The sequence below is a fragment of the Alternaria postmessia genome, assembly GCF_024291825.1.
Source record: "Alternaria postmessia strain BMP 2775 chromosome Unknown scaffold_35, whole genome shotgun sequence".
In the NCBI taxonomy this organism is placed as follows: Eukaryota; Fungi; Ascomycota; class Dothideomycetes; order Pleosporales; family Pleosporaceae; genus Alternaria; species Alternaria postmessia.
In genome coordinates, this window is record NW_026260108.1 from 138,891 (window position 1) to 152,926 (window position 14,036).

The following is a 14,036-nucleotide window of genomic DNA, read 5'->3' on the forward strand; positions in this document are numbered from 1 at the left end:
ATGCCTCTATAAAGGTCTCTGTATGGGCCGCACCGCCGTCGTCAAAGCACCAGGCATCGGGAACAGCGGTGTGGACGCCTCGTTCATTTCGCGAATCTTCTTGATCAGATTGCTGTTGTGTTGTTAGTTTCCACATCATTGTACTAAAGGCTTCACCTTACCTGACAGGGAGGTTCAACCTATCCTGTTCTCTCCAAAGGATACCTACAACCTTCTCTCGCCCTCTACTGTGATCCTCTAGATGCTCTGTGATCAACTGCCTGCCCAATTCCTTACTACATCCATAAATTTTCTGAGTGCAGCCGTCGAAACTACAAATCCACGAGTCGCGCGGGCCGTTCGGTTCGTAGGTTGGTAATGGTGTTGATACTATCGGTGGTGATACCATTAGTCTGGTATTCGCTGACGATGACGCTGGCCTAACATGCGGGGGGACGTTGGATGGCCGGTAACGGAGTGGTAGAGGTGGCACAGCGGTGGCTTCTTCCAAATCCGAGTCGCCGGTTGTAGGAGGAGAGTCGGGAGCCGCAGATGCACTGGCTGTACGTTTCCACCGGCCTCTTTCTTCTTGGTCCGCATCCATGTCATCTAGTTTTCTCTTCTCACGACTTGGCGATAAGGCTTGCGTCGGTGTGTCAATTCCCTCGTCTTCCTCGCTACTGGTCGTCTCGTCGCTTTGCTCGGCTTCCGAATCGTCACTTGCTGGTACAGGCGCCTTCCCCTTCCCCCCCTTCTGTCTGCCTGGCTTGATGCTAATCCCTTTACTCTTGCCAGAAAACTTTCCACTCCTAGGTCGTAGCACAGATAGCCGACCTTGCTTCCGCCTACCTGGTGGCCTGCGTACAGGTGTTGTTATCGCGTCTTCTTCGTCAGATGTGTCTGAAGATTCATTCTCTCCATCTCTGAGAGTTCCGTGATCTCTCCGTGGTTTCAATTCGACACCTTCAGCTCGTCTTTGTTCGGCTGCAGATAGGTCGTGTCCAGCTGCTAGTTCTTTGTAGATCGGCTCGGAAGCAAAGAATTGTACGGCCTTCCGGCGGGGATGTTCCATCATGTAACATAAATTTTGTGCATGTACCAAAAGCACGTTTTTTGCAATTTCCACCTCTTCAATCTCGTACCGCCTGACAACAAGTTCTGCAACCCGATCTACCGTGATTTGGTTTCGGCCTGCCCGCAGAACCCGTTGATTCACTGCTTTCTGCATGAATTCGAAGAGAGCGGCTGCCTCCCACCAATTGTCATCCTTCTTTGGCGCTTCTACTGGCTTCGGTATCGTAACCTTTCCGTGGGCTGTCTGTGCTTTCGCATTTGTTTGCGTTGACTTGGAGCCTGTTGTGGTTGCCGACGTGAATTTGGAAGGTTGCGCTGAACGTTCAGGCTGGATTTGCGAATAGCGGCCCTCGATACGTGCTTTGCAATTGTCGAAGTCTTTCTGTGCGTACATTAGATTAAAACTATAGGTTCTTTTGGGTATCACTTGCCGGAAATCTGCGTCTAAAACGTTGATATAAAGGCGTGTTACTCCAACTTAGTCCTTGGGCCTTATTCAAGAAGCACATCATAAGAAAAAGGTGATGATGGTCGAAAATCCTCTCAGCTGTAGCTACATCGCTGCAAGGGAAGCGCTCGTCCTCTGCGTACTATGCTATGTCAGCGTTCACCTTGCTCGAAGTTTACATGTTCTCGACTTGTACAGACCTCTTGAAAGACCAATTCTGCACTAGGCCCACTACTCTTCTTCCGCGACTCGCTATATATGTCGGTGACGAAGTATAGAAGTTCCACAGCCTGGACCATCTCGTTGTATATCTGACTGTACTGCGCCGCCGGCCGTATTTCGAACCAGCCTGCGTTGCCTTGCGCCCAGATTACATATGCTCCGTCAGTCATTTCGCCGTAGGAGAAGCGTGTTACGTTTCGCAGTTCGATGTCTGTGGGCTTATAGGGTTTCTTCAAGACTGGGATTGCGTCAGCCAGAGCCGCTTCCTTTATGGTCGCGTGTATAGGCCAAGAAGCCTCGCATACAGTATTTCAGCTGGCTACGCGCAGGGCTTTCTAATCGCCCTTCCACCCTGAGTGGTGTGTCTGCATATGCAGCAAGAAGACTCGCAGGTTTGCCATTGTTCTCGAAGACGATTCGCGCATCGCTCAAGATAAATATCTCCCAGTCGTCGGAATTGGTATTGGAGGCGTCGAGTGGCCGCAGTATCTCAGATTCTGGGTCAGGCATTTTGAGTATCAGCGCGAGATATGTTGCATGTTGTGATGCTGCGTGAACAGAGCTCCGTGATGCAAGCCTAGGCGAAAGGAGCAGCGGGGATCCTGCGCTGCGGGCGCGAAGCGCGAGACGGCGATCCAGCGCGTCCAGGGTCAATGGCACGTGTGTTATCGATAGCCGAGTAAGTTGCGTCATGCGATACCAGTGACTTCTTTCACTCAACAAAGGTAGCACCGCATACAAGGAAAAACTGGACAGGTACTGAAACAACAGGCCCTATCTTACAGCCTACATTAGCCCCTAGCAAGAAATCTTGCAAAGATTATTAGCATTGTAGGCTTCTAGCTTCTCTATCTATATCTACACAGGTCTTAACATGCTTGTTGTAGCAGGAAGGTGTATCTTGCTCTAAAGGAATATTCACAACAGGCCCTACCTTACAGCCTACATTAGCTTCTGACAAGAAAACTTACGAAGATTATTAGCACTGTAGACTTCTTGCTTCTCTATCTATATGCAAACTACACTAACAATGGGTATCTTAAAACTAAACAACAACTCATCTAATCGTCTCGTCATAGTGCGGCTTCCTCAGCAGCCTCCTGCTTGCGTATCTGCTCCTCCAATCGTTTCTTCTCTGCTTGCCTCAATCTCATCATGGTGATCTCTTCTAAGCTTGGCGTCTTCGGACTAAAAGAGAATTTTGGTGTTCCTGATGGCGTGCCTCCTACACCCTTCCCTATACCAGGTCCAAACGATGTTCTGAAAGACTTGCTCTTCGGCGTGGATAGGGGCGTTGACGGTGCTGGTGGCGCATCATTGGTGGTTTGCGATTTGAGGTCAGGTTCGCCATTCACCCAAGATATAGATTCCAATGACGGGTAGTCGGACTTCCCGTCCAAGACAGCGGCATGCGCATGGTCAAGACGCGTGTACGTGATGAACACAATAGCGATGGTCTTGCGATGCTTTTCTCCTGAAGGTCGAATCTTCTTGTCTTTGCCCATGATTATAATGTCAATCTTGCCGTATTTCGCAAACATGCTCGATATCTTGTCCTTGTCCCAAGCTGCAGTCTCGCCTTCTCGCTGAAACTGAACCTTGACTGTGCGATCGATCTCGGCCGACTCTCCGGGCTTGGGCGCTTGCGGCTCGGGGCTCTTTTCGACATCCATGAAGCTCGCCTCAGCCTCTTCTTTGCGTTCCCTTTCCCTACGTTCTTGGAGTTCCTTTCTCCGCCTCTTACCATCTTCGGCTAGTCTTTGTATCTCTTGCTCCCTCCTCTCTGCCTCGTTCATCTGTTCTGCCCTCTTCCTCTTCAGGTTGGGCACCTCTCGTTCTCTTCTCTCCAAGTCATCCTTCATCTTGCGCCGCCGGCCATCCAATAGCTCATCCTGCAGCGCCTTCTCCCGTCGCCTAGTACGCGCACGGTCATATTCGCCCTTGAGTTTCTCATCAATGAGGATATCGCGTGCCCATCCGAGGTAAATGAAGCGGTCGGCGGCATCTTTATTGTCGGGGTTCTTGTCGGGATGGTATCGTATTGAGGCCTTACGGTAAGCCTTCTTGATCGTAGCTTCCGGCGCATCGAAGGCCACACCAAGCAACTCGTAGAAGTCCTCAGTGGTGGACTTTGCAAGATCTTCCAGATCCTTGTTGTTGTCGCCCATTCTTGAGATGCTAGTGAAGACGCGTGGGGATTTGGGAACTGGTTGGGGTAGGTTGTCGCGTAAAAAAGTGTGTGAGAGAGTGAAAGTCGCGAGCGGAAAGTGAGTGGCACAAGCGCGAACGGCTGCAGGCTGCAGAAACATGTGAGATGATCGTCCACTAAACCGATTTTAGATTAGCGTGTGCCGACGAGCTACCCAGAAGACATCTTGGTAAAGCTGACCTTAAAGGTATTCATAGGTTTTTACGTTGTAACTTGAGCAGGAAAGTAGCAGTGTATACATTTAGGATACATTATCGGGGATAGGCATAACTCGGAAAATACGAGCTACTTCGTATCTTCCGGGGCCGTTCCAAAGATTTCACCCACCCAGCTAGAGCTAGAGCTAGAGCTCGAGCGTCCCTTCTTTCACCTCGCTAATGTTGGTCGCGTCTTCAATCAAGCGCACGATCATGACTACTCCCCCGAAAGAGAGCCGCAAGGTGCTCGAAGGCATCTTCGCCATCAACAAACCGCAATGGGCCTCCTCTGCCGGCGTCTTGCGCGACCTCCAAGACCATTTCTCCCGTTCGCCTATCTTCGCACCCTGGCTCGAAGCTCAGAAACGCTCCCTCATCATCGCGGACGCTAAGCCGAAGCACCTCAAGAATATCAAGGCTAAACTCGGCCATGGCGGCACACTCGATCCAATGGCCACTGGTGTGCTGATTGTCGGCACGGGCAAGGGCACGAAATGCCTGCAACGCTTCCTTGAGTGCACAAAGACGTACGAGTGTGTGGTACTGTTTGGTGCAGCAACAGACAGCTACGATGCTGTGGGCAAGGTTGTGAGCAAGGCAGACTACGAGCATGTTACCAAGGAATTGGTCGAAGAGAAGCTGGCGCAGTTCCGCGGCAAGATCATGCAAAAACCGAGTGTTTTCTCTGCGCTAAAGGTCGATGGCAAAAAGATGTACGAGTACGCGAGAGAGGGCAAGGACATACCAGAGGTGGCTGCAAGGCCGGTGGAAGTTGAAGAGCTTGAGCTGGTCGAATGGTTGGAGCCAGGAAGTCATGACTTTGCCTGGCCAAAGGAGGAGGTGGATGGCGCTGAAATGGAAGGAGCAAAGAAGCTGATGGGCATTCGGAAAGAAGATGCAAAAGTCTACTCCGACACAGCAACAAGACGAGGGCGAAAGCGATCACGGTCACCAGAGAACGACCATGTCGAGGGCGCAGGGCAGCAGCCGAAGATACTTAAGAAGGACTCTGAGCATGCCATGTCTGGCGCTCTACCAACAGAAGAGGCGTCTCCTGATGCAGCTTCTGCTGAGAACAACGCTATGGAAGTCAGTGCTGAAGCACCAGTATCAATAAAAGAGAAGGCCACGGCGTCTGTAGAGCAAGCAGAAGCAGCAGAAGACCCATCAACAACCCAGAAACCCGACATCGAAGCTACCAAAACTACCACATCAGCAGCCATATCCACTTCAACCGCGCAACCCCCAGCAGCCCGGCTCCGTATGACAGTGACGTCAGGTTTCTACGTGCGCTCTCTTTGCCACGATCTTGGTCTAGCCTGTAACTCTCTCGGCCTGATGTCCTCTCTTATCCGCTCTCGTCAGGGTGACTACACGCTCGGCCAGAACGTCCTGGAATACAGTGACCTGGAAGACCCATCGAAGTGGGAGCCTCAGCTCCAGGAGCAACTTGAAAAGTTCATGGAGAAAGAGAACTGGGAAGTCGAGGAACTAGATGACGATGAGAGTTGGGAGGCGAGAAAGAAGGAGTTGATGGAGAATAGGAAGGATGGTGATCGGGAGAAGAGCTACAGGGGTGGTGGAAGAAAGTGGAACTCAAAGGGTAAGGGGAAGTATGGGCGGAACGGGTACTCGAAGAACATGGACGGTGGACGAAAATGAGTAAGTGGTAGTACTATGACTTGCATTATGATACCCCATGAAACCAATAACAATGACTATGGTATTTTGCTACAAAACTGGAAAAAATCTCGGTGCGTATGGATGGGTCGAACATGCAACCAGGGCATCAATATCAGACGCTTCAGCATCAAACCCCAGTTGTCGAGTTTCTTCGACTCAGACTCTGTCTCAGACTTTGAAAACTCCTCTGCACCTCTGTCACAGCGTCATCCGCGCCTTGTAACCCATCTACCTCATCTTTCCGGTCCTCGTGGTTGATGAACAAGAATGAAAGCACCATGATCGCTGCACCGACCCAATATAACGCTGACGCATACTGTGCATCCAATACCATCTGTCCCACAAGACTGCACGGGATCGTCAGACTAAGACCAACAGTAACAATCAGCGGAGAAGTAAGCAGCATGGCGTATGCCCAGCAAAAATCCGATACGAGAGATGACGCACTATTGATAAGTACGATGTTGAGGATGCGGGATGTCGGTGGTAGTTCAAAGGGTTCGATACCAGTCAAATGCAGAATGATAAAGCCGGGCCACAGCAGCAGGACATTAGCCAAACCGACGAGACCGAAGAAAAGGGGCATGTTGACCCTTGTTTCATCGCCAATCCGGGCTTTCATGAAGACGGTATAGAAACCGTACAGTACGGCAGATACGAATGCCATAACGTCGCCGATGGCTAGCTCTTTTGGTGTTTTGTGTGGGAAAGAGCCTCGATTCTCGTCTGTCTCGCCGGACACATCGACCATGGAAATGAGGGCTACCCCGCCCAGAGAAGCGAGTACACCAATGAGTTTGAGTAGCGTGAAGCGCTCGACGCGCATTATGGATCCGAGGAGCAACGTCCAGATTGATGATGTGGAAGAGAGGATAGTTGAGCTGGCAACGGTTGTGTATTCCAAACACGCGGCCGCAAAGTAATTTGCCAAGAACCAGAGGAGACAGAATTCCAATGCCAGCTTCGCTGTGTCTTTCAAGGTCATGCCTTCATCCACGTCCTGCTCCCCATTCTTCCCGTTACCAAAGCTCTGAGAGCCGTGGAGAGAGGACGATAAGAGAACTTCGGCTGCCTCGTCGTTTCGCGACTTGTTCGAAGACGAGAGTGAAGACGCAGATTCGTGGTCGCGAAGCAATTTCCACTTGCCTGCTCGCCGTTGTAGAAGATCGCGAATATGTGCGAGGATGGGTTGACGGTGTTGTGACGCGCTGTTTGGACGGTGACGATCGACCCATAGGTGGTGGACGAACATGGGGAAAAGCGGTATAATGAAGAAGGTGGTATTTATATAGGTGACAAAGTAAGGTTTCGAGTATGAGTTGTCTGCGAATATTGTCTGCGTATTGATCAGCTACGCGCTTACTACCACGATTGCCTCCATGCCATCCGAGGTGGACTGAGATACGTACACTCGCGAGGAAATTACTAGCTGTCCATAGGAACACTGTAGCTAGTAGGAGGGCTATTCCCACTGCATGTCTCACTTTGCTTGTCCAAGCTCCCCTCTTCTCGCCCTCAGCCCACTGACTGGCCTCACTTGCCGGGCTCTCAAGGTAGTCTTCCCCGCGCAAGTACGCGCTTTCGTCGGAGACGTCGCTAACGCGTGGGCTGAGTGGCGTCGTCTCGACATCCTCTTCTCTTCTGGGTATCATATCGAGAGGAAGTAGTAGAAATTATCGTAGGTTACGTAGGGCAGGTCGGTCAAGGAGGGTCTTCGGCAATAAGCGGGCTCACGGTCGGGGTACGTGTTGAGGCATGGAAGTGGATGCGAGCGCCCATGAAATTAATCCTTCGCGGAAGAAAGCTGAATGTGAAAAGGGAGAATGTAGTTGCACGGGGTGGTTCGGCGTGACACGCGGACACTTGATAACGATGTGCCTAAGTCCCGGGGGGTTCGGGGGTTTCATGTGTCTCAAGAGGCCGCGGGAAGCGTGGCGGTGCCGCCTTAGCCACAGCCCCACGTCATCACACGTCCAGGTGCAAGTACATGGTGCATGAATACATTGTATATTGGTAGGCTGCTATATGAACAGGCAACGATAAACCCATATTTGATGATGATTTACAGGAAAACGAGATGCTCCTGCACAAAAAGCATGTCCAACACCAAACTCCATGCGAACTCCAGATGCAAGACGGCATTGCGGCAGATGGGGGTCCACTGTCGGCTCTCATGAACAACGCTTATTTCGTAATGGCATACACTAGCATGCGCAGCCGCCTTCGTTGCCCTTGAGGTCGATCGGAATTGTCTCGGGGAAGTCGTTGCTGAAGTCACCTACGTCCTCCTGTGCTAGGGCTTGTCGTGCGATAACTACGCATGTCAGCTTCCGAACTCCGAGTCTCGGAGTGGTAACGAAAACAGCTTACCTTCGAAAGCTTGCTCAACGTTGATGGCCTCTTTAGCACTGGTCTCGAAGTAGGGGATACCGCCTTTCGATTGGCAGAACGTCATGGCGCGTTTAGATGAGATCTGCATGTGTTAGATTATAGCCTTTGACGGCTGCTGGAGACACTCACCATCCTTTTGCTTTCCTCCACGTCGATCTTGTTGCCAATTACGACCTGTTTCGGTCAGTATCGATGCCATCCTAAGCTATCCACATCTACCTACAAATGGAAAACTCTCTGGATCCATTGGGCTAGCCTGAACGAGGAATTCGTCCCTCCAGCTGTCTAGAGTGTCGAAACTCTTTGAATTGTTCACATCGTATACGAGCACGCAGCAGTCGGCGCCGCGGTAGAAGGCAACACCAAGCGATTGGAAACGCTCCTGACCGGCAGTGTCCCAGAGCTGTCAAAGTCAGCTTGAACCATTTACTCAACATGGTCTCCACGCACCTGCATGGTCACCAGCCTGTCGTCGACCAGTACTTCCTTGGTCAGGAAATCGGCACCGATGGTGGCTTTGTAGCTGGCGCTAAACTTCTTATTGACCTGTAGACACTGTATAAGCCCAGTCCACACTCTCAAGCTACCGTTCGCATCGTGCATAGCTCAAAGTGGAGTCATCGTACATATTGGTTCATCAAGCTCGTCTTGCCGACCCCGCTGTCTCCGAGGATAATGACCTGCGCGCATCAGCGATGAAAAGCATATACAGTCCAGAGCTGCAGTACCTTGAGGAGGACCTTCTTCCTTGATGCCATCTTGTAAATGGGTATGTGTGTGTGTGTAGAGCGGGAAGACTAGGTACGGCGCGGGCGATTCGAGGCGCGAAGCTCGGTGCTTCGAAGCGGTGCGGAGTAGATTGCGCGGGTGACAGACCGAGGTAGCAGAAGGTAGGCAACACCGGTATCTAGGTTTGGGGAGGCTTGGCGGTGTAGGAAGATCAGTGTGCTGCGTGTATAGCGCAGATACGGTGAGGATATGTGCAGCTTCGTTACCAGAGAGATCGATGATGGTTGATGTCAAGCCTGGGCACGGACGCGACGCTAGCCACCCGTCCCATGGTCTGGTCCAGCCACGCGCCCACCTGACGCTTCTCTTTCACCGGCCTATCCACCAAGTACCCCCACGACACCTCGATACGAAATGACACTAACAGCACAGCACAGCCGTCATGCCTATCGTGCTGGTACATTGTCTAGTACAAAGGTATACTTGGAAACCCTCAGAGATTGCCACGTAACATCGAGGTGGCACTTACACTAATCCAATTGTGTTTTACTGCTCAAGCTCATGATTCAGCGCGTCTGCTTCTGGTTCAAACATCCTCGCATGTACCATGACAGGTTATATTCAAGACGCACACAACCTCTTCGATGCCTCACGTGTTCATTTTCGCGATTGCAATCTCAGATATCTGGACCACGGCAGGAATAAGCCAGCCGGATCATTTTACTGATATGACATGTTGATCTGAGAATCGCAAAGCAGAATCATTCAGCTGGTACATGCTGAAAAGGTGGACCACAAGGAAAGATAATTGATGGTAACCAGCACTCTTGATTCCATCATCCGGGAACGACTGCTGAGCACGAGGCGTACAAATGGCAAACTATTACTCGTGAACTTGGGCATTGCGAGAGACATATATACGTAGGGGCTATCACAGTGACTCAGATCCTCTATTCATGATAAAGTAATTGTTGTTGAGAGAGGCTGTGCGCAATGGTCTCATTGATAGACTCGGAGTTGCGGCGGAGATTCTAATGAGAAGCTCAGGATGGCAAATATTTCTTAACTCGTGATGCCGCCCATCGGTTCTTGACTTCGTGAAAGCAAAGGAATGGATTCAGTCTGGTCAAAGCAAATACTTCTTTCTTGGTAGAGCATCTGATCGCAACGCTCAATGTAGTCCTGATCGCATCGGCTTCATCTCTCTTTCACACGAAATCTTCAAATTCCTGACCCAAGCCCACATCTGCAAGAGAAAATTGCAAGAACAGAGTGAGCGAATAGACAACAAAGCCAAGGAAGACGACTGTGTCACAAAAGAGGAAACTCTAAGTAGCATCGAAGAAGGAAAATTGCTTAAGTGCGACGAGGGATATGAGAAAGTCATGCATCACGACGTCGAAGGAGAACATGCCGATGTAAGAGAAGAAGAATTTGTACCATCATCTAGTGCTGTGTTTGCCAACTATGCAGCTGGGGCGCTAAAGAGTTGAAAGTAAAGGATCATGTTGCCGATATCGACACGCAAACGAAGCCCCATCTGGACAGCACGGCCTAAGAGAATGCGTCCGACGACGAACAATACACCATTGTCGAAAGCGATCTATCCTGCTGCAATCGATCGATATTCATCATCACAAGTAAGACGCACAATTAGAACGCATAGGGCCTATGTTGGTGTACAAGGTTTAGTAGCTGTGAGGAGTCGTTAGCGGAAGTACGAGGTCCGGCGCTAGCGACGTCGAGTCTCTAACGTGGCGCTCATATCTTTACCCTCTCTCCCATTACAGACAATTTCGCTGCGCGACATAGATGATCAAACTTGTCCCAGTTTAACCTCTGGTGCTCTTGTTGTGCGGATGATGATAGTTTTCCTGATACATACCGTAGACCACGGTCGCTTTGCAGCTTCCCCGTGTGGGGATCCGAATGGTGCCCATGGTTTTGGTTGACGACCAGCCACCGCAGAATAGTATATGATGTCGCATCAGAATCAATGTGTATTCCGACTCTTTCGAACATTCTCCTCTTAACAGTGTTATCGACCTTTACTTAAACCATGTCGCAAACCACCACCACCGGAACGGAAGAGATGAGCCTACCGACAACAATGAGAGCATGGCAATGGTCGACATGTGGTACCACGCTTGAGGAGGCGATAGAGCTCAAAGACTCAGTCCCACTGCCGACATCGAAGTGGCCCCTCACAGCTGGAGAGTCTCTTATTCAAGTTCACGCTGCTGCTCTAAACCCTGTCGACTACAAGCTAGCAGAGCTGCCAGTGGTTGGACGAATGGCCATCCCGAAACCAGCAACACCCGGGCTTGATTTTGCTGGAAGGGTTGTCCAAGAAGGACCCGGCTGCAGTGTTAAGGTTGGGCAGATGGTATTTGGCAAACTCGAGCCAAAGCAACAGTTTGGCACACTCGGGGAATACGTTATCGGTTCAAAAGCTGGGACAGTGCCGATACCTAGTGGCGTGTCTGTAGAGCAAGCAGCAACGCTAGGGGTTTGTGGACTTGTGACGTATCAGTGTCTTGCTCCAAATGTGAGAGCTGGTGACCGAGTGTTCATCAATGGTGGTTCGGGAGGTACGGGAACATTTGCCATACAGATCGCCAAAGCTTTGGGATGCCATGTTACTACAACTTGCTCAGGTAGATATACCAAGTTTGGAACGATAGCGCATCTGCTGATTCTGTCACAGGTGCAAACACCCAACTGTGCAAGGATCTTGGAGCCGATGAGTTGATTGACTATCGTGAAAACGATGTTTCTACTCTTCTCGCAAGCAGCTCGAAGCACTATGATATGGTTCTCGATAACGTCGGCCACCAGTTCGAGCTCTACTGGAAATCCCCCTCCTTCACGAAGCCTGGAGCGAAGTACGTCCAGATCGGGTCCCAGGTCAGCTTGCCCTTCATATATGACCTCGCTTTCCGCTTCTTGGTACCCATGTGGCTTGGAGGCGGGCAACGGCCGTTCTCATTCGGTCTTGCTTCTACAAATTACGATGACTTCATCAAGTTAGGCAAACTTGTCGCGGACGGCAAAGTGAAGCCTGTCGTGGACGAAGTTTTTGCATTCAACAATGTACATAGAGCATACGAGAAGCTCAGGACCGGCAGGGCGAAGGGCAAGATTGTAGTCAGGGTGAGAACCGAATAACGACCGGCCGAATCAAAAGAAATACGTTGCCGCCCTTATGATCAGAAACGAGCTAAGAATATGCTGTTCGATAACCCCTTTTGCGTCCGCGCTGACATACGAACTGCTCACTATGTAGTATCTGAATCGGATGAAGGCTCGCAGAACCTCCCCGTCAGGCATTAGTGTGCAACCCGATGAATTGGGGAAGAGAACAAGGATCATTCCTGATTCGCTCAAGATGGATAGATGCGCCCGTGGCGGCGCTAATGCCGGTTTCAGGCAACGAGGCTGTGCTGGACACTGCCCGAGCGACCTGCATTCAGCTGTGTGCCAATACGAGGATAGATTCCACAACGATATATATGAGTCAACACCACTATTTTACAACGTTTCGTATGAAATTCGACTGCATCGTCAGCCATAGGAACAAAATTACTATCGCCCGTCTCATAGGAAAGTCGTGATTCTTCTACCACGCAATGACTGAGATATCATCGAACCAGATCGGGAAACGAAAACGAAAGTCCAATTCGGAGGATGACGTGGAGTTCCATGGAAGCAAACGCTGTCGAACAGTCAACGACCCAACGTCACCTCTATGTGTGGCTTGCCAAACGATCGATATCGATTGGAATTTTGATGAAGCCTACCGGCATTACAGAGGGAGGAACCTTAACACATCAAACCCCGCCCAGATTCACGAAGCCTATGATCGACGATACTTCTATAATGATGCTTTCCTGGTGCATCAATTTGGTACTCGGCTATCCAGCCCATCAGAGTGTCCATTGTGCAACTTTTTCCGATCCATCAGGGCTCAGCCAGATGCACATGAGCGCTACAAGTTATTAGCGTTTCCCAGTAGCGATGCATGGATTTTCCATGGAGCGCGATTGAAAGAAGCACAGAGAGATGTGAATTGGCAAGACCTTCGAACTCGTCATGATAGAGCTTTCATGGCCGTCGTACCCGATCTTGAGTCTATTCCGCCAACTGCACACGATATCACCTGGCTTGATTACGAGATCCCCGCCGTAGGAGCCGTCTTCCGCCAGCTGGCTGGCAACAGTAGCGACCAGGATCTACTGGGTGCTAGGGAAATTCCGTCCACATTTGATCTTGGGCAGGTACGGATGTGGCTCGATGTATGTCGGAGCGAGCATGGTGACGCATGCAAGCAACGCGCATCATACGAGCCTATCACCCGAGGCTTTCGTCTCATCAATTGTTCAAAAGATCCTCCAGAGGTGGAGGAACAGCCATGGGGGACACCATATGCAGCTCTAAGCTATGTCTGGGGATCTACCTCCGCTGATCTGGACCCTTGGCCAGCGACGGTTATGGACGCAGTCGAGGTCACACGCAAACTCAACTTCACCTATCTATGGGTGGATCGGAGTTGTATAAACCAATCGGATTTGGATGAGAAAGGCTACCTGATCTCGAGGATGACGACGATATACGAAGCAGCGGATTTTACGATCGTAGCAGCGGCAGGAAGCGGTGCTAGCCATGGTCTCCCTGGGGTACGATCGACACCCCGCAGACCGCAACCAAAGTACTATGTCGATAGCGGAAGCTTACTTTTATCAATACTTCCTGATCCGCGGCGAGAAGTAATGCAGTCGCAGTATTGGACTCGTGGCTGGACTTACCAAGAAGGTGTGCTTTCCAATCGCCGCATTGTTTTCACTGAACACCAGACCTACTGGGAATGTCGCAGTATGGCGTCTCACGAGAGCGCAGACATAACGCTGTTCCATACACCTGCAAGCCTCAAAGATGATTCTAATTATCTTCTGGTCGACTTCCTGCTTACTGGCATATTCAAAGGAGGTGCTTTCAGTGGAGGTAGCAATGCGCACCAAGATGATGCTGTTATCTCCAACGACGAGGCATATCGGCTTGATTATGGGTTTCCAGTGGTTAATGAGATCAACGTTAGAGCACAACT

General features: G+C 50.7%; 6 protein-coding genes across 6 annotated transcripts; 2 read left to right on the plus strand and 4 right to left on the minus strand.

The window, feature by feature from the left end:
• Positions 1 to 6: 6 nt before the first annotated feature.
• On the minus strand, positions 7 to 2,233 carry J4E82_006177 (uncharacterized protein; the record flags this gene model as incomplete). Its single annotated transcript, XM_051732434.1, has 5 exons — positions 7 to 112; positions 162 to 1,435; positions 1,485 to 1,643; positions 1,702 to 1,961; positions 2,029 to 2,233. The coding sequence occupies 5 exons, from the start codon at positions 2,231 to 2,233 to the stop codon at positions 7 to 9; spliced, it is 2,004 nt and encodes a 667-aa protein (XP_051587800.1).
• Positions 2,234 to 2,796: 563 nt separating this feature from the next.
• J4E82_006178 (uncharacterized protein) lies at positions 2,797 to 3,891 on the minus strand (the record flags this gene model as incomplete). The annotated part of the gene is made up of 1 exon (XM_051732435.1): positions 2,797 to 3,891. One exon carries the CDS (start codon positions 3,889 to 3,891, stop codon positions 2,797 to 2,799), a length of 1,095 nt encoding a protein of 364 aa, XP_051587801.1.
• Positions 3,892 to 4,342: 451 nt separating this feature from the next.
• On the plus strand, positions 4,343 to 5,791 carry J4E82_006179 (uncharacterized protein; the record flags this gene model as incomplete). Its single annotated transcript, XM_051732436.1, has 1 exon — positions 4,343 to 5,791. One exon carries the CDS (start codon positions 4,343 to 4,345, stop codon positions 5,789 to 5,791), a length of 1,449 nt encoding a protein of 482 aa, XP_051587802.1.
• A 148-nt stretch (positions 5,792 to 5,939) lies between these two features.
• Positions 5,940 to 7,464, minus strand: J4E82_006180 (uncharacterized protein; the record flags this gene model as incomplete). The annotated part of the gene is made up of 2 exons (XM_051732437.1): positions 5,940 to 7,148; positions 7,222 to 7,464. 2 exons carry the CDS (start codon positions 7,462 to 7,464, stop codon positions 5,940 to 5,942), a joined length of 1,452 nt encoding a protein of 483 aa, XP_051587803.1.
• A 552-nt stretch (positions 7,465 to 8,016) lies between these two features.
• Positions 8,017 to 8,961, minus strand: YPT7 (Rab GTPase ypt7; the record flags this gene model as incomplete). Its single annotated transcript, XM_051732438.1, has 7 exons — positions 8,017 to 8,126; positions 8,183 to 8,285; positions 8,333 to 8,377; positions 8,427 to 8,606; positions 8,654 to 8,749; positions 8,830 to 8,883; positions 8,932 to 8,961. 7 exons carry the CDS (start codon positions 8,959 to 8,961, stop codon positions 8,017 to 8,019), a joined length of 618 nt encoding a protein of 205 aa, XP_051587804.1.
• Positions 8,962 to 11,042: 2,081 nt separating this feature from the next.
• Positions 11,043 to 12,100, plus strand: J4E82_006182 (uncharacterized protein; the record flags this gene model as incomplete). The annotated part of the gene is made up of 2 exons (XM_051732439.1): positions 11,043 to 11,589; positions 11,640 to 12,100. 2 exons carry the CDS (start codon positions 11,043 to 11,045, stop codon positions 12,098 to 12,100), a joined length of 1,008 nt encoding a protein of 335 aa, XP_051587805.1.
• Positions 12,101 to 14,036: the final 1,936 nt, after the last annotated feature.